This window comes from Zonotrichia albicollis, chromosome 16 (assembly GCF_047830755.1).
Source record: "Zonotrichia albicollis isolate bZonAlb1 chromosome 16, bZonAlb1.hap1, whole genome shotgun sequence".
NCBI classification, from domain to species: domain Eukaryota; kingdom Metazoa; phylum Chordata; class Aves; order Passeriformes; family Passerellidae; genus Zonotrichia; species Zonotrichia albicollis.
The window spans coordinates 1,341,373-1,366,520 of NC_133834.1; the positions used below are offsets into that span (position 1 = coordinate 1,341,373).

Sequence of the window (25,148 nt, forward strand, 5' to 3'; positions counted from 1 at the left end):
GTGAGGGGGCTGGGACCCGGCACGCGCCCGAGTGCCATTCCTGGTGTGTTTTTACCAAAAACCAGCAGCAAACTCTGTGTTTAAGTGTCGTGTGTGAGGAGAACACGATACTCCCGTCTGTGCATCCTCGATTTTACTTCACATCGCCCTTGGGATGTGGTGGAGCTGTGCTCACCCACACAGTGGGAGGCTGAAGGGGGTCTCCCTCTGCTTCCCCTCTGTGTGAGGGGGATCCGCCATGATACCCCCTGAGGGTGTGAGAAGGACTCTGCCATGATCCCCCCGAGAGTGTGAGGGGCTCAGCCATGATCCCCCCGAGGATGTGAGGGGGCTCGGACATGTCTCTTCAGTGGGTGTCAAAAAGCAGTTCCCCTCCTATAGCCCTCCCAAATGAGCACAAAAATATGTATAAATATGTGTTCCTCTCGGGTCTGGAGTATCTCTGATGAGGAGAGACTGTAGGAGCTGGTTAGTCTGGAGAAGGGATCCCATCAATCCATACAAATCCCTCCCAGGTGTGTCAGAGGATGGTGCCAGACTCTGTTCAGTGACAGGATGAGGAGCAATGGCCAGGAACTAAAACACAAGTTCCACCTTAACATGAGGAAGAACCTCTTTCCATGATAGAGGAAAGAGCAGAGCCCTGACATGGCAGAGCCCAGGGAGGGTGTGGAGCCTCCCTCAGGAGACATCCCAAACCCACCCAGACACGTTCCTGTGTCACCTGTTCCAGGTGACCCTGCCTGACCAGGGGCTGCACTGGGTGATCTTTTCCAAACTGCACTATTCTGGGATTCTGGGATGTAGATATTGTGTGTGCAGATCCCATGGCACACAGCAGCTCTCCTTCGTGACAGCGGTGCTGACGGGCACCTCAGCGTTATCTCCAGCAGACTCATACAATCAACAGGGCGATTTTATGGACAAACAAGTGGATAACTCCATTCATCTCATGCTCCTTTATAGCAACACGCCCATATGAAGTTCTCCATATTTTTAACACCTGTCACATGCTTGTAAATCCATACTGAGGGAGGATTTTCCTCTTTCTGGGAGTGTTGCCATGTGTCACGCCAGGGCAGGTGCTGTCGGGAGTGGCTGGGCTCCTCAGGATGATGGAGAGCCAAACCTGGTTTCAGGGCCTTGGTCTTGAGTGGACATTTAGCATTTTTTCTTTAATTCCCAGAGAGCCACAGGCTTGTGAGCACATGAGAGGGGTAACCTGGGCAACTGTCCAGCCTGGCATCAGACTTTGGAGCTTGCTCTTTCACCCCTGGGAAATGTTAATTAGCTGTGGCCTTACAAAATTCCTAATAGAAGTCAGAGAGTGAAAACTTGGAGAGCAGCACAGACTTGCTCACATCCTTCTTTTTGGCTTGATTCTGTCATGCTCTTAAAGGTTTGAGAGCCACAAGTATCCTACAATGAACAATATGAATTTTGTATCCACTTCAACTTTTCTCCTGTTCATCACCTGTAGGTCAAGTGAAAAATATTATTATTTTGTTTTGTGCGAACAAATCTATGTCCAGGATGGAGCTGGACCAAAATTAAAAAAAAAAAAAAATATATATATATATAAAAAAACTAAAAAAATATATATGCAATTTATTTAACACAGTGGGGTGCAAAATGTGTATTAGAAAAAGCATCATTTTAGAGAAATACGTCAAAGACTTGCCCTCAAAAATACTTCAACACTTGCTGTGTTTCATGTGGAAATGGCTGAGCTGTTCCTGCTCTGTGGAGCACAGAGCTGATGGTCTGTATCTCCATCTTGGGGTCTCTATTTACCAGTGCTCCTTTATTTTTATTTATTTGCAGTTTCTTGGGAATACTTATTTGCTGATTTTTGTGAGGGAGGGAGAAGACACGTGAGTAACTGGTAGGAGCTGCTGGAATGGCTTTGTTTAAAGTTGTAGACAACTGTAAAGATAAATTTCACACGCAAAGAAAAGATCAAGTAGGGACAGCAACATTTTTATGTCTGTTTTCCTTGCCCACCAATAAATGTTTTAACTGATGCTCATGACCTCATTAATTTTTGTAAAGTCGGGAAAAAAGAGAATGAGATACTGAGGGAATTTCCTCTAGAGCTTTATTGTTTGGCCTTCAAGCAATTAAACAGGTACAGAGATGTTTCCAAGTCACAGCAATCTCTGGTTTGACCGTTAGCAGACTTTGCTTCCTTGATTGTGATTTAATTTATGGATTCAGTTAAAAAACATCAGCATTTTTATTGAAAAGGAAAAGCCTTGAAGGAGGCTGTTGGTTACAGGGATTTGTGCTCCACGTTGCTCCCCTTGCCCATTCCGTGCTCAGCTCTAGCAGCAGAGCTGGCTCTTTAGGAAAAGGTTCTCCTAATTTTCTCCACTTGCCTTCAGCTTCAGCATCAGCTTGGATTTCAAAGTTTAAAAAATAGAGAAATGCTCCAAATGAAGTCAGAGCAAGGAAATTCACTTAACTGTCTCTAATTGAATCCAAGTGCAGAGCCAAATTATTTCCATCCAAAGGAAGGAATGTGGTGCAGAGCTAAGGAAGGATGAGGGAACATTCCCTCCTGCTCTCCTCTGGACAGCCCTAACCCACAAAACCCTCTGCTCCCAGCACTGTTTTAGGAGCTGGGGTGTGCTAGAACCTGTTACCAAACAAACTCCTCACACAAATTCGATTTTGGGGAGGAATCCTTCCCTGTGAGGGTGGGCAGGCCCTGGCACAGGTGCCCAGAGCAGCTCTGGCTGCCCCTGGATCCCTGGCAGTGCCCAAGGCCAGGTTGGACAGGGCTTGGAGCAGCCTGGGTTGTATTCCTGCAGTACAGCAGGAAGCTGTCTTGTATTTACATGTAAGAGTATGAGCCGAAAGTCTGACCAGTGATAAACCAGCACCAGGAATTAGTCATAGACTTGCTTGAGAAATTACAGCCAACTAGGAAATAGCAACAACAACAAAAAAGACGTTTGTTTCTAGGTATGTGAATCATATTGATCCTCTCTGTCTGCGTAGAAGAACTTTATCACCTGCAAAATTTCCCAAAAGCATGAATTTATCCCTCAGATATCAGGAAGAAGCCTGCAGCCCCCTGCCAGGGAATGGGTGTGTCAGATCAGATCCATCCAGAACTGCTGAAATGTGTTCAGAACAGTCTGAAGGACAGCACAAGGCACTGCCTTGCTCAGATCTGGGCACCTACTGACACTGAGTTTGTTCTTTTAAAGTTGGTGCCATTTTTATGTGTGGATCCTTTCGCTGATTAAAATGAGAATCCATGAGTAATGGTGATGGCAGGGGCAGGGAGAAAACCAAATTATTTATTATTTCTGTTTGTGTCATGCTCCAATCTATCTCCTCCTTCCCAGACCCACCCCGAGCTTCCCTGGAATCAGTTCATCCATTCTGAGGATAAACACAACAAAACTGGGGGTTCCTTTTGTGCTCTTGAAAAAAAAAGTCTTCAGTGAGCAGCTCCTGTTCCTCTTGGCTTTGCAATAGGAGAGTGGCCCCCGACTTGGGATAATTCCTTTTTTCCAGAAGGAGGTCAAAGGAATTCAACAGGAAGTCTCCTTCAGTGGGAGTGGTTTTCCTCAGGTAACAGTTGCTATGTTTTAACAATTAAACCTAAATGAAAGAGCAATCCCTTCCACATTGCTCTTCTCCTACCAGGCTTTTGAGTGAAGACTGGGTCTGGTTTTCCCTGGTTTCTGGAGGGCCCAAGGAACACGAGTTGCTATCTTTGCTCTGAAATGCAGGTGGACATTTAGCTGGTGAAATCGCCAGGAGAGATAAGGCTTTGCCTACTCTGCTCCTCGGTGGCCGTGGGGAATGAGGAAAGGGAAAGAGTGGGATGAGCATCTCTGACTAATCTGGAAGGAACACAACGGTCCTGTCTCAAATCAATTTACTATATTTAGCATGATGTAAGAACAGATTTTCCCCAAGTGAAAACAGTATTTCTTCATGTTCACTCGTGCTTGCTGTGCTCGCTGTTGGCTGTACTGGTGTTGCTGGGATTTTCTCCCACCAGATTTTGGAATGTGTAGGGCAGGCTGAGCACTGCAGAGCCTCAAACGTCCTTGGAAACTCCACTCTGCTTTTCTTCTGCCTTCACATCTCATTTCTGGGTCACAGCACGTCCACAAAGCTCTGCCCTCGTGCTATGCACTCATCAAACACAGCTTTTTCAAAAAAAAAAGAAAATTCAGGGAACCTCCTCTTCTTGAAGCAGCTTAAGTTACATTCTCACCCTTTCTGGAAGATTCCTTCTCGAATCACGCTTTTGTATTTTGCATAACCTTAGGAAAACATGTCACTTTTATAAAACAACAAGGAAATTATTTCAACTTGTGCTTGGTAAACACGAGCCCGTCCGCTGTGCGTGCCCCAGGCAGCGAGCAAAGCTCCTGAGACGGGCAGAGCTCTCCATGGGCTGGGCCGGGCCATCCCAAGGGCTTTGCAAAGAAAATGACACCTCAGGAGTGAGGTTTGAGGGGGTTTGATGTGATGCTGTGATTTTGGATCTTGAAATAAAGCTGCCTGTGAGGAATGAGTGCCCCCCTGCCCTGAGGAGGGATGTGCACCTTGGGAAGCTCCTGTGATGGAGTGGGAAAGGGCTGAGCTGCTGCCTGGGCTCAAAGAATTCCTGAACTGAGTCTGCCACAGAGAAATGCTTTAGTGCCTGCAGCAGCTGCTGGAATTAGGATAAAATGAAATACTTTCTTCTGGATTAGTTACTGCAAAATCTCTCATCCCAGCCTGTGTGAAAGTTCAACTGCTCCCTTTGTTCGTGATGTGAAGGAGACTTTTGTCAACTCCAGTGTCTGGGTTTTCATTATTCTTTTTAAATAAAGGTCTGTTTCTCTATTTATTAAAAGTCTAAAACCTCTTTGTACTTTTAAAATCGGCTTTTAGCATCTGAGCTTTTCATTAAAGGTGCTGATAGGTCATGTGTCATCACAAGTGACCTTCAAGAACAGTAAAGGGCAGGTTTTGATCCTGAAGGTGAGCAAGGGAAAGATGAAGGTTTTCCACCAGCTTTGTTCTAGGCCCCCCTTGGCTGTGCCCACAGCTCCTTTCTGTATCTCTTCCTCGCAGCTGCAGTGTCCTGAGGGGGGTTTGAGGACTTTTCCTCTCTTTGCCTTTCCTGTGCTGGCCATAGAAGGAGAAATCCCTGATGCACAGTCCCCCACATCGTCAGCCATGAGGGGCACAGGTCATTCAGCAGCCCAGACACAACCTGTGTGTGTGGGACAGATGTTCAGGACACAGCTGCTCCTCTCCAAGCATTTGGGACAAGGCTGTTTCTTGTTGGACCTGGAAAATGGCTCAGGAGGAGCTGGAGAGGAGCTGCCTTTGGCTGCCCCCGAGCATCTGTGCACTCAGATTCTGCTTCTACTGAAGTTACTCCTCATCCACACTGAAATGAATAGAAAAGAGAGCATCAGTGTTTATTTGGCATGGAATGAGGCTGATCTTGGAATGGAGATACTCAGTGGGACAGCCCTGGTGACTCTGGGGCCTTCCTGCAGCCTCTGGGTGCCGTCCTTCCTCTTCCCAGCTGTGGGCAATGTGGGGCAGGCAGACCGCTGTGACTCCCTGTGACAGTGCCTTAGTCACCTGCTGTGACACAAACATGTTTCTGTCCCCAGAGGAGCTGTTTGTGGCTGGAGTGATGCTCTTTGAGTGGCAGAGCTGCACCTTGGTGGGGTGCAGGAGGCTCTCTTGGAGTAGACTGCAAAATTATGGGCGTCATTATGGAAAAATCTGTGTGTCCTGTATCTTGGCAAAGCTGGGCAGTGCACTCCTGCATATTGCCTGTTAATTTATGATCTCTTCGGTACCTTGCAAAACAACTAAAGGAAAATTTACTGCTGCCCTCAGAGCTGGGTAAATAAATATCAATGATGAAACAGCAGCATCCAGTAATTCCTGCTGAGTATCACTTTTTCTGGGCAGACCCCTCCTCCCCTGCCATTAATTATTACCCACGAGAGGCGCTGATTTATGGCAGGATGACATGGGAACTGTAGAAGACACAAAGTAAACTTGATAATGGCGGAAAAACAATGTTTGTCTTGTTTTTTATAAGCGAGCCCAAATGCATCCAGCAGAGCTGCGGAGTTACGGCCTCTGCTGGTGGGTGACCCATCCTTGCCAATGGGTCCTGCCGTGGATGGGAGTTGTGGAGAGCTTTGGGGAGCACTGTGCCCATCCAAGGCCATCTGGCCCAGCCTCCTTTCAGTTTCATGGGCAGTGTCACTGCAGAGGTGACGTGGCTCCTGAGGTCATCCTGGAGCTGACAGTTTCGTGACATCACACTTGACACCTCTGGGACACCGATACTGCTGCGACAGCTGCAGAGCTGGAGCTGGGCCCTGCAGGTGACTCCAGAGGTGTTGGTGTCTCAGAGGTTTTCCCCTCCCCTCCCTGCACCTCAGTTCTGTGTCACAGAGACCTTCACTTCCACAAAACATTTTCTCAATAACCAATTATTAAGTTTTGAGCAGTTTTGTTCATATTTGGATTTATACAACAGCGCAGTCACCAGCAAGCTCCAGTCAGTCCAATCTTTTCCAGAAGATCAGCTCTCCAAGCTGCAGGGCTGGTCCTTCTGCCTTGGGTGACTTGGAAACCCCTGTGTAGCTTCACCTTCCAGGTGTAATATTCCATTAGATGTTTTCCACACCCCCTTTCTGCTTGAATGCCCTGAGAATGATGAAACACAGCAAAACCAAGGCATTTCCTACTCTTCTGGTTTTTATGGCATCCTGAGATCAAGGTGCTCTCTGAGCCTCCACAGCTGTCTCCTCATCCTGCAGCTCCTCCAAGGTTTTCCTTGTCTTTGGCTTTTCCCAGTCAGGATAAACATGCTTAAACCTTTACATTCTTGGAAATACATCGTGGTTTGTGTTTGCTCTGAGACAGGAAACCAAGCCAAGGTGCTTCACTGGGAGTCTTGGTCCCACCTATTTCCAAGAGCCACTTAACAGAGCCACATGAGGGGGAGCTTGGCCCTGGCTTGGCTGCCCAGGAGAAGCCAAGGAGTGCAGGTTTGAGGACATGGAGTCAGCAAAGGGTTTTGGCACCTCAGAGACTGGAACTTTCTAAATAAATCTGCTGGATGAAGTGATTTCCTCTCACTCCATAAAATCCTCACTCTGTGATTTGGGGAGATTTACCAGCACATGGTTTGGCTGGAGGATTTGTAACGAAGGATGGAGGGTCTGATTCCAGGGCTGTGGAGGGCAGGGAGCTGCTCCAGATCCCTTTTCCACAGGGCAGCTCCTGTGCAGCTTCCTGAGCCAGGAAATGCCTCAGAGATGCTGTGGGAGAGATTTTCTCTCCAAAATCCACACCGAACCAAAGCGCTCTTTGGATAACTTTCCCTTTTTAATGCAGGACAGATATCCAGCAGCAATAAATCCAACTGCAATAACCCTGCTTTCTTTGTCTCCAGAAACTGCTGCTCTGCTGTGTGGGAGCAGCCTCCCGTGCTCATGGATCACAAACCAAGACCCTCCTGACTGTATTTTCCAGAAGGAATCTGGTTTGGCTCCCTGTTCCAGTTCTGGGGGGGGGGGGTTTGGTAGATGAAAAATCATCTGTAGCCATTGCTGAAGCTTTGAGGCACCAGGTGTAGCTGGGAAATGAAAGGGAGGCACGGCTGAGCCTCTCAGTTTGGGTTCCAATAATGATAATGATAAAGATAATTATAGTGAGAATGGTTCAATTGAGGCTTTATCAAAGAAGAGGCGCTTTGATCACACGGTGCCCATCAGCCCTGAGGTTCAGGGAGAGGACAGGCTGGCCAGGGCTGGAATTATCTCTGCTGCTGAGCCCCTGGGCAGTGGAGCTGCTCCTGAGGAAGAGCTGCTGGCTGGACACAGGGCAGAGCACTCAGAGCTGAATTTCCATCACATTTACACCTGAGGAGCTTTCAGTCTTTTAGTTACATCCTGGGGATGTGTCTGTTCGTTACATCGGCATCTCAATGGAGTTACTGATAAAACTGTCAGAAATCTATTTAAAGTAACTCAGCAGGAAAAAAAAAATTGCAACAAATATTACTCACATTTAATGGTGCCTGATCTATGTTTTACAACCCATGTCTAAATCAGCCTTTGGGGCTGGAGCGAGCTCAGCCCGAGCTGCAGGTTGTGTATTACAGCCGCAAACCCTCACCTGTGTCCCGGAAACATCTCGGGCCAGGTTCTGCAGCCCTGTGACCTACTCTGCCCCAGCGCTGGCAAACAGCCCCGCTCCCTTGCCTTCCTTCCTTCCCGGCACTGCTGGGTAAGGACGTGATAACAGAGTGTGTTTTTCCTCCCCGGCTCCCTGAACTCTGTCCCTCCTGCAGCCGGCAGCATTTGCATGTTAAAAGCGGGGCGAAAGGTAAAAGGCACGCGGCAGTTTGGCAAATCGCGGAATTTCTGCCCGGCCTGGGCGGAGGAGGAAACTCGGGAGCACCTCTGCCCTGCCTCCTGCTCCGTGCCATTTAAATTGGGCAGTCGGGCTGGAGCTGCATCGCTGCTCCCTCCAGCTCCCATCGCTCCAGCTCCCATCGCTCCAGATCACATCCCTCCGTCTCTCATCCCTCCAGCTCCCATCGCTCCAGCTCCCATCGCTCCAGATCACATCCCTCCAGCTCCCATCCTTCCCTCTCCATCCCTCTGGCTCCCCGCGAAGGAGGAGCAGCAGCCGTGGGGAACATGAGCTCTAACAGGTATCCCGTGGATGTGAAGGCTGTCGGCTTCATGAAGTGCAGAAAACAGAAGGTACTTTAATTTTTATTGGGGTTTTTTTTGGCTTTGTTTTCTTCCTTAAATATAATTTACAAACTGGGAGACTAGAGGATTTTGCAGGGGTATTTGTTCGTTCCCCATAGTATTGGGATTGGAGCCTAGGGGTCTAGGATAAGGGGACTTGGTTTTTAATGAGCTTAATATCTTGGGGTTTGCCCTCTTTTTGTCACAGCACCATAAAATTCTCCTGGTTTCAGCAATGATTACCCATCTAGGACTATGAAATTTAGGACATACTTTTGTAGGTTTAATGTTTTATTTAATTTTTTAATGTGACATTAAAAGCTTCAACTAAGCCATAGCAAATGCTGATTGTGTGGAAGCATCCAAAATTGAACATTGTGATTAAACTGCTTTTCTTTTCCCAGAACTACATGATGTTTGTGTTCTGGTCAGATCAGAACAACATTCTCATCTACAGGACATTTGAAGACTTTAGGAAGTTCCATGTAAGTGAATTTCCAATTCCTGAAATTTCAAGGTTCGTGTCCTGGGGAGGGGAAGGAGCCCGGCCATGTGTCAGCTGTGAGGAATCACTGTTCTCTCCTTCTCCTTGATTTTAGAAGGAGCTGAAGAGAAAATTCCCCACTGAGAATGGGTCACTGAGGAGTTTACCCAGGTTTAAAGGTAAGGACAAATCTCTGATGGACCAACAAACCCAAGAGTGATCAGGGACAGCCTCACCCATGACAGAGACTGAAGCCTCTGAGTCTGACCTTCCTCTGGAACAGATCAGGGGCTCACTGCTCCTGCCATGGCACCACTGGGTCACATTCTCATGTCTGGGTCTACTACAGACTTGAAATGACCCAGAAAGGCTTTTTAAATAGATAGCTGCACTTAGCAAATAATGCTACACTTCAAATATTGACCTAGAACTTCTTGAAACTTTACATGTGAAAAAAAGAGAAATTTTGGATGTTAAAAAATCCTATCAGGAGCTGTTAAAAATGACAGGGAGGGACGGATAGTGCCTTTGTACAGTTTGTGCTTGGGCAGGAAGGGTGGTGGCTGAGGGCACCCACTGTTCAGGGAAAAGATGCTGCTCCAGGGACCCAGATCCATTGCTGTCCTATCCCAACTGTGCCCTTGCTATTTTGAAGGAATAACTATGCAGCAGAGGAAGGGTGGCAAGCTGAACAGGTGCCTGGAGATCCTGAAACTGCTGGAAACGTATTCCCAGGAGCTGCTGAAAACTGATGTGAAAATCTCCCGGGGTGAAGAGGTGAACCAGTTTTTCAAGGCACAGACTCAAGACCTCGATCCCTCCTTCCCTGAAAACAGGTGTGAAATATGAATTGTATTTTTTTGTTTGTTGATGAAACAGAAATGTCATGGGATATGGATAGAAGGGAAACACCAGGGCAGTTCAGCTGGGTGCTTTTAATTTTGTTTCTGATGACTGAAGTATTTCTCAGTCTACTGCAGAAATGATTTTACCAAAATCAATACTAAACTCAACCTCTCACGTGAGTTTTGACGTGCACCTTCACTTTCCAGTGCTGTGATCATGCCCTCAGTGTTCAGAAGGGAGAAGGGCCCCCAGCCCCTCTCCATCACCCTCCCTCAGGCGTCGCAGAGCTACCGCTGCATCAAGGCCTTTGAAACCAAAGACACAAAGAACAAACCCTTCACAGTGGCTCAGGAGGAGATTGTGGAAGTGCTCATCAAGTACATGACTGGTAGGTCTGAGAGGATTCAGTGCTGGGCTGGATGGGCAGATGGATTCATAGCTAGGCAAATGCTGAGCTGGTGTCAGGGGTTCAGGTGTTTGCACTTGTCCCTCCTGTCCCTTATGTCCCCTACCCTGGGATTATTGTCATGTCTTGACTTGCAGGCTGTTAAAATCTGGGTATTCTTCCTCTTTGTAGGCTGGTGGCTGGTGGAGAATGCAGACAAGCAGATAGCCTGGTTCCCAGCCACATACCTGGAAGAGCTTGATGCCTATGAGGACATCCAGAATGCCTTCAGCTCAGATGAGGAGGGTGAGTCTGTTCCTCCTTCAAAACGGGTTCTGCAAACCCCCACCACCTTACCCACTGCCTGGAGTCCCTGCCTGGACCTCTGACTCTTCTGGTGTTGGCTCTGCCACCACCTGTGGGTCATGGAACCATGGACTGGTTTGGGTTGGAAGAGAGCTTAAAGCCCATCCAGTTCCAACCCCAACACCTTCCACTGTCCCAGGTTGCTCCAAGCCCTGTCCAGCCTGGCCTTGGACACTTCCAGGGATCCAGGGGCAGCCACAGCTTCTCTGAGCAACCTGTGCCAGGGCCTGCCCACCCTTTTTGTAAAAAGCTTCTTTATATTCAACTTAAATGGATCAGACTGGGGTCCCTGAGCAAACCAGTCACTCTGAGGGACAGCTGCCCTGCAGCTGGGCTGGTCTCTCACAGGGATCAGAGGATTTTCTCCACAAGGCAAACCCAACCTTTCCCTCTCTCTGCAGGCAGCCTGTACTTTGTGGTGCAGGCCTACGAGGCTCAGAAGGCAGACGAGCTCTCTCTGAACCAGGGGGTGGTCGTGGAGGTGCTCAGGACGTCCCACAATGGCTGGTGGCTGATCAGGTGAGGCTTTCCCAGAGCCCTGTGGCTCCCCAAGGGAGCTGCTTGCTGTTCCTCCCGTGTGGGATGCACGGGAGCCCCCTGAGCTGGATGTCCTTAGCTGGGGATGTCCTCACACCCCGTGTACAGCACTGACCTGCTCCCCAAGTGCTCCCTCCCCTTGGCCCCAGGTGCAGGAAGGGTTTTCTCAGTGTTCTTTCCATCCCTGCCCTCAGGTACAACGGCTGCACTGGCTACATGCCCTCGCTGTGCCTCCGGCCCTACCAGAACCCTCACCACAAGCTCCAGAGCATCCTGAGCTGCAGCCTGCACGCCTGCACCCCGAGCCTCAGCTCCCGGGAGGAACTCAGCTCTGCCAGGAGCAGATCCCGCTCCCTGCCCCAGGCCAGCTCCACGCCGGGGCTGGATTTGGGCTTGGACAGCTCCTCGCTGAGCTCGGGCAGCAGCAGCAGCGCCGGGAACGCCCGGCTGGCCTGGAAACCCGAATTGTCTCGGTCCCTGCCCGAGGTGGAGCCGGCCAGGAGCTCTCCTGGCCCGAGCCACGAGCTGGGCACACACAGCAGCAAATCCCCAGGGCTCAGTGCCAGGGACAGGAACGACTCTGGCTTCGTGGAGTCCTGCACAGCCGAGCCGCCCCTCGCTGCCCCCGAGCTGGCCGCGGGTGTCCCCAAGGTGCCAGCCCGTCCCTCAGCCCAGGAGATCCTGCAGCGCTGCAGCACCATCACCAAGCGGGCTGTGCAGCACTCGGCCCCCCGGCCGGCCCTCCCGGACCTCAGCCAGCGTTAGGGACCCTGGGCAGGGGGCACGGGGACAGCCCTGGCACCCTGCAGCCCCCTGGGAGTCATGGGCAGCGGCTCTGGAGTGCCAGGGCTTGAGACTGTCCCCTCCTGAGGGACACAGAGATCCATCACTGCTGGAGTGTCAGGGCTTGGGACTGTCCCCTCCTGAGGGACACAGAGATCCATCATTTCTGGAGTGTCAGGGCTTGGGGCTGTCCCCTCCCCAGGGACACAGAGATCCAGCACTGCTGGAGTGCCAGGGCTTGGGACTGTCCCCTCCCCAGGGACACAGAGATCCATCACTGCTGGAGTGCCAGGGCTTGGCACTGTCCCCTCCTGAGGGACACAGAGATCCAGCACTGCTGGATTGTCAGGGCTTGGCACTGTCCCCTCCCCAGGGACACAGAGATCCAGCACTGCTGGAGTGCCAGGGCTTGGCACTGTCCCCTCCTGAGGGACACAGAGATCCAGCACTGCTGGAGTGCCAGGGCTTGGGGCTGTCCCCTCCCCAGGGCCACACACACATCCACCACCTCCCTGGGCAGCTGCAGCTTCCCCAGGGAGTTGCTGGGACAGGGCTGAGTGGGGTCACCCGAGCTTCCAGCAGCTGCAGGGCTGGAGGTCACTCAGAGCTCTCCCCCAGGCAGGTGTTCCCCTCCCTGCAGTGCAGCTGGGCTATTCCCCATGCCAGGATCAGCTGGCACAGCCACGGCCACCATGGAGGGCACAGGAGTGGCACCAGAGTGCCTCAGTGTCCCCTGGCACAGAGGGGACACAGCCATGGGATTGGGGAGAGATGGGATGTATGATGGCACCTATTAACCCCCTGTTTTATAGGTATTTTTAAAAACTTTCTGACTTTTGGTGTCAGTTTGGGGTTTTTTTGTACGTTAGTGGAGAGGCCATGAAATACAGGGATGGGCTGGATGGGCTGAATGGTTGTGAGAATAAAAAACCTGCTGGGGAGGAAGCTCATCCCTGCTCCCTGCAGCCACAGGAACACAACCAGGGGAGCCACAGCTCCTGTCCCACCTGGGGATGGACAAAACACTCCTCTTCCCAAGGGGACTGCCTAGTTACTGAAACCACAATTCTAATCCTAAACTCATTAGCTAGAAATGAGTTAGAAAAAGAGTTACAGGAAAATCAAGACTTTTCTCTACACTGATGGCTTTAATTGTACTTATTCTCCCAGGTATCTGTTAATATTTTTTTAAAGAACTTGTGAGGTATTTGTGTTGTTTGAATTTTATACATTTTCGTTTATGAAATAAAATACATGTAGATATCTCTGAAGCTTGCTTGTTTTATGCTTTAAAAATTTGCTATTTGGGGAATTTGAATTGTGCTTCTCTTCCTCCCAGGTGCTAAATTTTGGGTGGGCACAGGTGAGGCCCCTGCCTTGGTCCAGGCTGCTTTGCCCAAGCAAGATCCCAGCTCCATGAACCCTTTAAATCCCAACTGCTCATTGGGATTTTGCCTTTTTTAAATCCCAAACTGCCTTCTGTTTGTGAAAATTCAGGGTGTGAAAACACAAACCCCAGCTTGGCCAAAGAAATTACCTTTTCCTTTCATTCATCCCTGAGGAGATTGAATGTTAGACTTGGTTTAGAAATGAAAACATTTATTATAAAATACAGGAACTAAAAATCCTGGTGGGAAAGAGCTCTTTGGAAAGAGCAATTGGTGGGAGGAGGGAGGGTCACAGAGTGCCCTGGTCCTGCTGGGCCACATCTGCCAGCCTCATGTTGTGCCACATGAACTCGATGAAGGTGGAGGCCTGGAGCAGGCGGCTCAGCCTCTGGAAGTGGCGCTCTGCAGGGAGGGCAGGGCTCAGGGAGGCACCAGAACCCTGCCCTCGATTGTGGAGCCAGGCTGGGGGAGCTGGCAATGCCCAGCCTGGACAGGGGAACACTCCAGGGAGACACCCAGGGCCTCCAGGAGAGCTGGAGAGAGACTGGGGACAAGGGATGGAGGGACAGGACCCAGGGAATGGCTCCCACTGCTGGAGGGCAGGGATGGATGGAATATTGGGAATTGGGAATTGTTCCCTGTGAGGGTGGGCAGGCCCTGGCACAGGTGCCCAGAGCAGCTGTGGCTGCCATGGATCCCTGCAGTGCCCAAGGCCAGGCTGGACATTGGGGCTTGGGATGGGGATCCCACCCTGGGATGGTGGAAGGAAGGTGTCCCTGCCATGGCAGGGGTGGATTACCTGACCTGCCCCTTCCACCCCAAACCATTCCATGATCCCTGACCCAAGGCAGCCCCTCCTGTCCCCACAGAGCCTCACCTGTGTAGGGCAGCAGGGACTCCACGGCAGATTTGATTCCCGAGAACTGCAGGAGGGTGTCGGGGGCCTCGTGCCTCAGGAGGGTCTCCATGACAGCCTGGGCCTCGTGGCAGTTCCTGGAGTTGGTGTTCCACGTCACCAGGAAGGCCAGCACGGCCTCTGTGGGGGGAAGGAAGCCTGGCCAGGCTGGCACACAGCACAGCCCACCCAGAAAACATCCCTGGGCTCTCACTGAGGTCCCACCAGGGACATTCCCCATCCCTGCAAGTGCCCAAGGCCAGTCCTGCTCTACTCAAGGTGTCCCTGCCCATGGCAGAGGGTAAAACCGAACACTCTCCCAACCCAAACCATCCCAGGATGGCAGGATTCTAATTTCAGTGTCAGAAAAGCCTCTGAGCTGGAAGCTTCCAGCACTTCAGCTGTGCCACAAACCTTTCTGATCCTTGCGGAGCCGAACAATGTTCTCCTCCAGGTGCCTCCTCCCCTCGGGCTCCCTGAGGATGGCTGCGGACAGAAACCACAGCAGGGGCACCCTGGTGATGGCACTCAGGGAAAACTCAGGATTTCAGAGTAATTATTGCCCTGAGCTGGCTGGAGGGGGTGTCCAGGACAGGAGGGAGGGCAGGAAATGCCCTCGGAGCACGCTCTGGACTCACCCTTGACCACGGTCAGCACCGTGTGCGGCCGGTCCAGCGAGATGGCCAGGCCCAGAGCTTTGAGGAACCTCTTCTCATGGAGAAGGTTGGAAAGCTCCTGCTCTCTGGAAAACAAATCAGGGCAGAGAGTGAGACAAATCTCTGGGTGCTGAAAAAAACAAAACCACAGAAAAAGCAGCAGATTTGGCAATAACAGTTAAGGAGTTTGTGGTGCTCATCAATAAATGCCCTCACTCCAATATTGGGATCAGGTGGAGCTGGATGGCTCCAGGTGTGGACAGTTCCACTGCACAGTTTGCTTTCACAGCTCTTTAAGACACAAGATCAACTCACTTCATAATCTGCTCCTCCTGTTTAGCCTGTGCTTCTTTCTCCTCAATTTCAGTCACATCCTGTTAAAAAAAAACAGGATCAAACTTTATCAAATCCTGCTTTAATACAGAAGGCTTTTGATTTGGCCATTAAGTGATGTGAGACCAGTTTCTGCAGCAAAATCTTGTGGTCAAGTAATTTAAATGTTAAATTTCCAACTTCCTTCCAATTCTCCAGTGCTGGGGCCCATCTGCTGCTCTGGGGAAATACAGAATGGCCAAAAAATACCCCCAAACCCCAAGGTCAGCCTCGTTAACCTAATTTCAAGCTGCAGACAAGGAGAACACATGAAAAACAACCCCCTGGAACCCTGAGCTCTCCAATTCCCCTGATTATTAACCCAGGGAGGAGGCAGCCCCTGCTGTACCTGCCACAGGGTGATGCAGGAGTCACTGGAGGCTGTCACGACCATGTCATCCTTCTTGTTGGAGTGAAGGCCCCAGATTTTGTCCTCGTGACCATCCAATGTTTTCACACACTCGTTTGTTTTTATTGTCCAGAGTTTTAAGAGACCGTCAGATCCACTTTTGGAAGAGAAACACAACAGAAAGCATCACTGCACAGATCCATTCTTGCTCTGTCCCACCTCAAATACCAGATGGACTTGAATGAATTGAACAAATATCCCAATTCCTTCCAAACAGGAGCAGAGTTAACCCAAAATGTGGAGGGCAAGATGCACCCTTGGCTTTGTCTACTGAGTTTGTCCCAACCCAGCAATGCCACAGCAGCCCCATGGAACCCATGGGACAGCTGGAGAGGAGGAAGATGAAAATAACCTCTGCAGAAAGCCTGGCCTAAACAGGGCATCTTCCTATAAATCTGTCCCAAGACTCTTTGGGCACAGGAGTGTTTCCTCTTGGTGCTGCTGATGAGCTCAGACATTCCCTAACTCTGGAATCAGACACAAACCTGCTGAGCAGCTGAGCCCCTCGGCTCACAAAGATGATCTTCAGCACTGAGGCATCGTGGCCTTCAAAGGTCTGCAAAACACAAAGGGAGCTCAGCACTGCCAGGCCTCTGGAGAGACCCCAAAGGATCCCAGTTACTCCCAAAACCCAAAGGAATAAGCCCCAGGTTTTGGAAGGATCCTTGAGGAACCCCAAGGTTTTGCCCAGGCCAAGAGGCAAAGCTCTCATCACCTTCAGACAGCTGAAATCCCGAAGTCCCCAAAGCTTCAGGGTCCCATCGGCTGAGGAGGTGGCCAGGACCTGGTCCACAGGGGAGAACTGCACGCACCAGATGCCACGTTTGTGCCCAGAGAACACCCCCAGCAGGGAGCAGTCGGAGCAGGACCAGAGCTTGGCCAGCCTGTCCTGCGAGCCCGTGGCCAGCAGCTTGTCATTGGGGGACACTGCCACGCTGTTGATGTCCTGGGGGAGCCACAAGAGGAGGAGGAGGAGGGTCAGGACTCAGCTCTGGCTGTGGGACACTGAACAAACAGAGGCTGAAAGAGCAGCTGGAGCTGTACCTTGTCATGGCCCCTCTCAGTGACCCTGGCATGGAGGGGCTCTGGGCTGGAGATCAAGGCTGCTTTAGCTTTGGAAGTGAGGGATTCCGGGATGTTCCAGATCTTGATGGTGCAGTCCTGGCTGCTGGTCACTACAAAGCTTTCCTTCATCCTGAGAGCAGTGAAAGCATCAAGGGCAGGGAAACAACTCCGTGGTTTCTCCTCCCTGACTGGCATCCCCACACTCAGCCACTGCTCGGTGTGGGGAAGTGGTTTCATGGCTTTCCAGACTATTTCAGAAGGATTTCCCCATCCCTGGGAGCGTCCAGGGCCAGGCTGGACAGGGGAAGTGTCCCTGCCCATGGCAGGGGTGGCACTGATGACACCTGAGGCCCCTTCTCACCCAAACCACCCCACGGTCCCTTCCCAGCCGGGCACCAGGAGAAGCTGGAGCAGGGGTGAGGAGCAGCACAGCTGGGAGGGGACAGCACCCTCAGGACATTCCCCTCCCTCCCTCCCTCCCTGCCTGCCCAGCGTGTGTTACCTGGAGCAGGCGACGGCGCCCACGCCGTGGGCATGGCCCAGGCCCTGTGCCACACAGGTGACCCTGCCAGCCCTGCCCATGCGCCACAGCCGCACGCTTCTGTCCTGGGGGGGACACAAAAGCCTCAGCTGGCTGGGGACAGCAGCTCCCTGAGCTTCCACCCCATCCCCGAGCCCCGCTGGCCTCTGCTGCTCCAGCCTGAACCTCGCAGCAACATCAGCTCTGGGGCTCCAGCATGGACGGTTATTGCTGGCTGTCTCAGAGCTTTGGGGTTGGGTCTGTCAGGGCTCTTGGCACCTTCTCACAGAATCACAGAATTTCTAGGTTGGAAGAGACCTTTAAGATCATCGAGTCCAGCCCATGTTCTAACACCTCAACTAGATCATGGCACCCAGTGCCACATCCAGTCTTTGTTTAAACACATCGAGGGATGGTGACTCCACCACCTCCCTGGGCAGATGATTCCAGTATTTGACCACTCTTTCTGTAAAATACTTCCTCCTAATTCTAGCCTCTATCTCCCTTGGCACGACTTGAGACGGTGTCCTCTTGTTCTGTCTGTTGTTGTTTCCCTCATCAATCTCACACTAACAACTTTTCTGAACTCTAACAGTTCAGACCAGGATGTTTGGAGAAGGAAATATCTCCTTCAGGCCAATAAAATACAACCAATTTTCCCAGGGACAATGTTAAAAGGGGACAGTGGAAGAACCTCTTTGGGCCATGCAGCAGCCAGGGATTGTATGAACAGAAAACCCTTTCTGGAGTTCCTAAAACAACATAATTTTGCCCACAGGGATCACTAGGAACGAAGAGTTTCATTAAATGGAGAACAGTGACACACCTTGGCACAGGTGACAAACATCAGGCCTTTCCTGAAGACATCCAAAGCCAGGATTGTTTCTGAAGAGAAGAAATAAAAGCTGGTAGATGCAGAGCAAAGCTGAGATGGGACAACAGAAAGGGTGAGTTAATGAGCCCAGTTAATGAGCCAAGGGACAAGTCTGGGACACACTGGTCCCTGAGGACTGAGCCTGTCACACACCTGCACCTTCAGCTCCAGTTTAAACTGATCTCACTGCCAGGGACAGGGACAAAGGGACACATCCTCTCCCCACACAGCTCCCAAACCTGCTGGGGTGCTGCTCCACCAGGAACTTGGGGAGTCCTCTGCACCAGAGCTCCAGGAGAAGCTGGACAAAGGCAGGGCTGTCACCCACCTGTGTGCCCGTACAGGATCTGGCAGTGAGACGTTGCCAGCTCAAACACCTTCAGCTGGGGGCTGTTGGTGGCCACCACGATGTGAGAGTCCCCAGGGCCCAGGAACTTCACATCCAGCACCTCCTCGTTGTATCCTGCAAGCTGCAACAGCCCAAGAGGGAAATGGAGCTGAAGGGGAGGTGGGAGTGGCTGCTTTTCATTTCATGCTGTCTGCAATTTCTACACACAGGAGGCATTTCTGGCTAAGTGTGTTCCGCTTTCTCCCTCCTGTGCTGGTCTCTGGGCAACATTCCCCCAGAGCAGTGGAATTCCCTGCCCATGGAACAATCCCAGAGCCAGGGGTGCCCTTGGTGCCTCTGCCAGAGCAGGGCTGGTCCTGGAGCAGGGACAGAGGGACAGGGAGGCGGGGGCTGTCACCTGCTTCCTGAGCTGCAGGCTCTGAGCATCATAGAACACGATGTTGTGCTCCATGGACACGGTGAGGAGCTCGTTCCTGGCAGGCACAAACTGGCACTGGGAGAGGCTGCGCTCGCTGGGCTCCTCCTGCAGCGCGAAGGGCACGGCCTGGCTGTGCACACAGGCACCTGAGGCTGCCTCCCACACCCTCAAAATGCCTGAAAGAACAGGAAACAAACAGGAGAAACCATGGCAGAACCACTGCTTCACACAGGGCACGGCCTGGCTGTGCACACAGGCACCTGAGGCTGCCTCCCACACCCTCAAAATGCCTGAAAGAACAGGAAATGTGGAGAGCCTGGTTCAAGCATGGCTTAAAGAAAGAGGCCATGAAGGTAGTCAGCTAAGGGAAAAATAAAAGGCCGCTGTAAAGCAGCAGTTCCCAGGCTTGATTCTGTAAATAATTAAGGTTCTCAGCCACCTTTTATATAAACAAGATTCTCAGACCGTTTCCTCAAAGACAGGCAATATTCTGTCCTTGGCTGCTCTAGGAACAGATGGCCGTTCTGGGAACAGATATAAAGGTTTTGAGATCTTTTCATATCATGGTGAGAACACTGATCTTGGTTTCAATAAACAAACTTCAGGTATTGTTAACAGAAAGAGGAGTTGAAGTTTTCTCTGCAGCCTATCGGGAGCTCAGACTTTGCAATATGCATGAAGTGAATTAGCACTGTTATAAAAGGTGCCTGGTTTGATCAATAAATTGGAGTTGATGCTGATCAAGGAAGATGGGTCGCCTCCCTTCACTTCAACAAGGAAACAAACAGGATAAACCATGGCAGGGCCACTGCTTCACACAGGGAACACACAGGATAAACCATGGCAGAGCCACTGCCCCACATAGTGCATGTCCAGGGAACACCATCCAAAGCACAGTGGGAGAAGCCACCCAGCTCCAAGGCAAGACTGGGCAGGATGCAGTGGCTGGAAAAGCCCCAAGGGTTTGGTTGTTCACTCAAACTCATCGAGTTAGAAAATAGAGATAAATGTGTTTGAGCAGTAAATGGATCTGTGCCTGTTCCATCCTGTTCCAGCCCAAGGATCTCAGGAGCAGGCTCTGCTCTCCTGCCATGGAGAACACACAGCTGGGGAACAACAGCAGTGAAGTGACCCAAGTGCCACCCTTCAGTGCCACTCACCTTTGCTGCCAGCTGTGACAAAGTGCAGCCCTTGATTCTTCACACCCAGCTGAGAGAAATCTCCCTCTTTAGGCAACAGCACAGCAGCTTCCACAGTCTGAAAAAATCAGAGAGGCACAGACTGAGCTGAAAACCCTGGGAAGGGGGAGAAACCTGATTTCACAGCATGCAGACCCTGAAGAGGGAGACCATGGCCTCAAAGGAAGGGACAAAGAGCAGTTTCACCTCATAGACAGGGACGGTTCGTTTGCTCTGCCTGCTCTCCAGGTCCCACACCATGCAGATCTTGTCACGGCCAGAGCTGCAAGTGAAAAGCTCAGTTTTAGTGCTAAACCTGTCCAGCTTGGCTCTGGGTGCAAATGTGGCACTGTGGGAGCTCAACACCTCTCTGCAGAGGCCGTGGGACAGAGAGCAGCAGCATTCCCTGTGCCAGCACAGGATATTCCCAGGAACACAGGCAGGCGGGATGGGGCTGGGAGCACCCTGGCACAGTGGAAGGGTCCCTGCCCATGGCAGGGGTGGCACTGGATGGGCTTTAAGGTCCTTCCACCCCAAACCATTCCATGGTTCCAATGCACACGCACTGAGCAGCTGCACCACCCCTTCCCCTCAGAGCAGAACCCACCCAGGCCCTGCAGGAGTGAATGGATGGAGGTGCAGCCCTGCCAGGATACCTGAGGAGGCTGCTCCCATCTGCAAAGGCCAGCGAGGTGACAGCACTGAAGTGTCCCTCCAGCGCTGCCACACACCTGCTGCTGCTCAGGTCCCAGATGCGGATCTTGTAATCGATGGAGGAGGAGAAGAGCTGCAGGCGGGAGATGTCGGGGTGGAACTGCACCAGGCTGGGCAGGGCAGAGGACAGCACAGGAATAAACCCCAGCCTTTGAATAATGCACACCCCAGAGCAGCCTTTAAATCATGCACATCCCATGGCAGCCTTTAAATCATGCACATCCCACGGCAGCACAGCTTGGATGGGCTCACAGCACCCTGGCCTACTGGGAGGTGTCCCTGCCCAACAATTCTGTGAAACAATTCCACAAAAATTCTGTGAAACAATTCCATGAAAATTCTGTGAAAAAATTCCATGAAAATTCTGTGAAACAATTCCATGAGAATTCTGTGAAAGAATTCCATGAAAATTCTTGACCAAACTCTATCTTCTCTGGGCAGAGCCAGCCATAACCCTGCTCTCAAACAGCAGGAAGAGCCCAGAACCTGCTGGGAATTTGCCTTCCTGCTGCATTAACTCCAGAACTGCACCTCAATCCCAGTATCCCAGCACAGCAGGGACTGACAAACAGCTCTGCTCCTTACTGTACCACTCCAGAGGATCCCTTCAGGTTGTGTGTGCAGTAGTGTTTGACCATGTCCCACACCTTGATGGTGCTGTCACAGCCACCTGGAAGAGAAGAACCCCTGAGCTCTGGAGGGCAGAGCTGTGGGAGCTGCAGGCTGGACACGGCCCTGAGGCTCCCAGGAGCAGGACAGCCCTGGGACAGGGTGGCTCGTACCTGTGGCCAGCAGGGTGGCTGTGGGGTCGAAGGCCATGGTGGCCACGGGCGCGGTGTGCACGGCTCGCCAGCTGCGCTCACACCTGGGCTCCCTCCAGCGCCAGCGGCGCAGCAGCAGCGCCCTGCTGCCTGTCACCAGCACCTGGGGACACAGGGACAGCCTTAACCATGGATAACAGCGCCCTGCTGCCTGTCACCAGCACCTGGGGACATGGGGACAGCCCTAACCATGGATAACAGTGCCCTGCTGCCTGTCACCAGCACCCGGGGACACGGGGACAGCCTGAGACACAGGTAACAGCACCTGGGGACATGGGGACAGCCCTAACCATGGATAACAGCGCCCTGCTGCCTGTCACCAGCACCTGGGGACATGGGGACAGCCTGAGACACAGGTAACAGTGCCCTGCTGCCTGTCACCAGCACCTGGGGACATGGGGACAGCCTGAGCCATGGGTAACAGTGCCCTGCTGCCTGTCACCAGCACCTGGGGACATGGGGACAGCCTGAGACACAGATAACAGCGCCCTGCTGCCTGTCACCAGCACCTGGGGACAGGGGGACAGCCTGAGACACAGGTAACAGCGCCCTGCTGCCTGTCACCAGCACCTGGGGACATGGGGACAGCCTGAGACACAGATAACAGCGCCCTGCTGCCTGTCACCAGCACCTGGGGACATGGGGACAGCCCTAACCATGGGTAACAGCACCTGGGGACACGGGGACAGCCTGAGACACAGATAACAGCGCCCTGCTGCCTGTCACCAGCACCTGGGGACAGGGGGACAGCCTGAGACACAGGTAACAGCGCCCTGCTGCCTGTCACCAGCACCTGGGGACATGGGGACAGCCTGAGACACAGATAACAGCGCCCTGCTGCCTGTCACCAGCACCTGGGGACATGGGGACAGCCTGAGCCATGGGTAACAGCGCCCTGCTGCCTGTCACCAGCACCTGGGGACACAGGGACAGCCTGAGACATGGGTAACAGCGCCCTGCTGCCTGTCACCAGCACCTGGGGACATGGGGACAGCCTGAGACACAGATAACAGTGCCCTGCTACCTGTCACCAGCACCTGGGGACATGGGGACAGCCCTAACCATGGGTAACAGCGCCCTGCTGCCTGTCACCAGCACCTGGGGACACGGGGACAAGGGACAGCCTGGGCACAGGCTGGGTTTGGGCTCCTGTCAGTGCCACACAGCACAGGGAGCTGCTGGGGGAGCTCAGGCTCTGGGCAGGTGTGAGTGTGAGCCACAGGTGTGAGTGTGACCCATGGCCCCCAGGGGACCTCAGGAAGCACACAGGCCATGGAATGGAACCATGGAAGGGATGCACAAGGATCATCGAGTCCAAGCCCTGGCCCTGCAAGGACACCCCAAAATTCCCCCCATTCCTGGCTCAGCCTGTCCCAGGCTGCTCACTGCCCCCAGCACAAACCCACCTCGTCATCAGGGCTCAGCACGAACGCTGTGACATCCTCTTCCTCATCCTGGGAAAACAGAGGGGAAATGCCACAGCTGAACCACCCCTGCAGGGATCTCCGAGCTCCCTTCTCCAAAGGCTCTGCTGATCACCCCAAACCTGTGTTTGGTTCATTCCCCCCTCCCTGCCCTCTCACTCCTGGGACTTTTGTATCCACAGCGAGAAAACCCCCCGGGCTCCTCGCAAGCCGCCCAGGAGAGGCGGATCGCGGTCACCTGCTGGAGGCTGTGCAGCAGCGCTCCCGTTTCCACATCGATCACGTTGACTTTGCTCCCACAGGGGCAGAACATGAACTTCCCATCCCGGCTGACCTGGAGAAAGGGATGGGGAGCGTTAGAGCCGGGAGGTGCGACATTCCCAGCTGTCCCTCCAGAGCCGGGGTTACCTGGATTCGCCCTCCTTTGTAGAACGGCTCGATCTTGCGCGTCGCGGCATAGCTGGAAGGGAAAGAGATGCGCCGGGAGGCTCCGTTAAAGCGGAGCGGTGGCGGCCCGGGGGCTCCGGTGGCGGCCCGGGGGCTCCGGTCCCAGCCCAGCCCGACCCAGCCCAGCCCGGCCGCTCGCTCGCCCTCACAGCCCCTGCCCGGTCCCGCGGGTCGCTCACTTGCTCTTGAAGCGCACGGGAGCGGCGGCGGCCGGGTCCGTGTCCGCCATGGCCACGGCCCACGTGCTTCCGGTCACCACTTCCGGGAAGTGAGGGAACACTTCCGGCCCCCTCAGTGACGTAAGCGGGGGCGCCACCGGCACCACGTGGGGAGCGCTCCGGAGAACGGGACAAGAATTCCCCGTTCCCCCGGGACATCGGCCGCAGCCCGGCCCCGCAGAACGGGATAAGAATTCCCGGTTCCCCCGAGAGAGTGACCACAGCCCGGCCCCGCAGAACGGGATAAGAATTCCCCTTTCCCCCGGGACAGCGGCCACAGCCCGGCCCCTGCGCTGCATTTCCCCGCCATCCGGAGCGTTCTCCAGCACAACCGCCCCTCCCCGCCCCAAAGAGCGCAAAGTTGAACTCCCTGACCACAGCGTAAAGTAGAACCTTAGACAATTAGAATGAAGAGAGACGCTCCATCTTTTAATCAATTCATCTTTTATTGCACATCAAAATACAAAACCGAATCGTTCCCCGCAGTAACCCCCGTGTCGCCGTCCATCACGGCAGCCCCGTGCTCTTCACAGCTCCTCCGGGGACGGGATCGCCATGAAGCGCCGGCCGAGCCCGTAGCGGGGCCGCGCTCCCAGCGCCCAGGAACGGCACCTGGAACAGGGAACAAACCTCAGACACAGCCCCACAGCCCCGCGGTGCCGGTACCGCCGGGCACGGCGCTTATGGGAACATGGGTTTCATTCCCCACACACAGCCGTGGGCAATAAGCTTAATGTTCCCGATGCTCTGGGCGCCGTTATCTCACCCGGGGCCACCGCAGACCCCGAATGATTTTCAGACCGCGCCGGGCTCTACCGCGGCCTCCGGAGCGCCTTCCCGGGCCGCTCCCTGCCCCCGCTGAGGCTCGGCTAGCACCATTCCCGTTTCCCAGCAGTTTTACAGCGGCTGAAGGCACAGGGCAGGAGGGAGGTGCGGCAGTGCCCTCACTCCCGCCCGCACCGCAGCTCCTCACCCGCCGCTCCTCACCTGTGGCCGCCGCGCCGCGCTCTGCGCGCTCCTCCCGTGCGCGCCCCTACACCCCGGGCTGCGCGCTCGCCCCGCGCTCTGTATAAATAACAATAAACTGCCCATTCCAGCCCGCGGTTATTCCTCATCCAGCGCGCAGGGCAGCCTGGCTCGGCTCTCGCGAGATGCCGCGCAGTATAAAAAGCGCGCGGTGCCGCGCCGCGGCCTTCTACGCTGAGGGATCACGTAAGTATGGCGGGAGCGGCGGCCGCGG

General features: G+C 53.2%; 2 protein-coding genes, 1 long non-coding RNA gene and 1 other non-coding gene across 4 annotated transcripts; 1 reads left to right on the forward strand and 3 right to left on the reverse strand.

Annotated features, from left to right (window-relative positions):
• Positions 1-8,081: 8,081 nt before the first annotated feature.
• Positions 8,082-13,406, forward strand: NOXO1 (NADPH oxidase organizer 1). Its single transcript, XM_026798365.2, has 8 exons — positions 8,082-8,768; positions 9,164-9,244; positions 9,359-9,422; positions 9,899-10,079; positions 10,296-10,477; positions 10,667-10,780; positions 11,242-11,359; positions 11,572-13,406. Exons 1-8 carry the CDS (start codon positions 8,703-8,705, stop codon positions 12,140-12,142), a joined length of 1,377 nt encoding a protein of 458 aa, XP_026654166.2. The 5' UTR covers positions 8,082-8,702; the 3' UTR covers positions 12,143-13,406.
• A 336-nt stretch (positions 13,407-13,742) lies between these two features.
• Positions 13,743-23,974, reverse strand: TBL3 (transducin beta like 3). Its single transcript, XM_074552819.1, has 22 exons — positions 23,870-23,974; positions 23,652-23,703; positions 23,482-23,577; positions 23,226-23,273; positions 21,781-21,922; positions 21,584-21,668; positions 20,941-21,108; positions 20,492-20,567; positions 20,267-20,363; positions 19,086-19,282; positions 18,668-18,809; positions 18,292-18,350; positions 17,448-17,551; positions 16,925-17,075; positions 16,596-16,826; positions 16,366-16,436; positions 15,821-15,977; positions 15,415-15,473; positions 15,082-15,185; positions 14,858-14,929; positions 14,426-14,584; positions 13,743-13,950 (listed from the first exon to the last, which is right to left on the reverse strand). The coding sequence occupies exons 1-22, from the start codon at positions 23,917-23,919 to the stop codon at positions 13,838-13,840; spliced, it is 2,433 nt and encodes an 810-aa protein (XP_074408920.1). The 5' UTR covers positions 23,920-23,974; the 3' UTR covers positions 13,743-13,837.
• A 361-nt stretch (positions 23,975-24,335) lies between these two features.
• LOC113460375 (uncharacterized) lies at positions 24,336-25,127 on the reverse strand. Its single transcript, XR_012582876.1, has 2 exons — positions 24,896-25,127; positions 24,336-24,520 (listed from the first exon to the last, which is right to left on the reverse strand). It is a non-coding gene; the product is annotated as an uncharacterized LOC113460375 (long non-coding RNA).
• Positions 24,588-24,712, reverse strand: LOC113460380 (small nucleolar RNA ACA64). Its single transcript, XR_003382221.1, has one exon. It is a non-coding gene; the product is annotated as a small nucleolar RNA ACA64 (small nucleolar RNA).
• Positions 25,128-25,148: the final 21 nt, after the last annotated feature.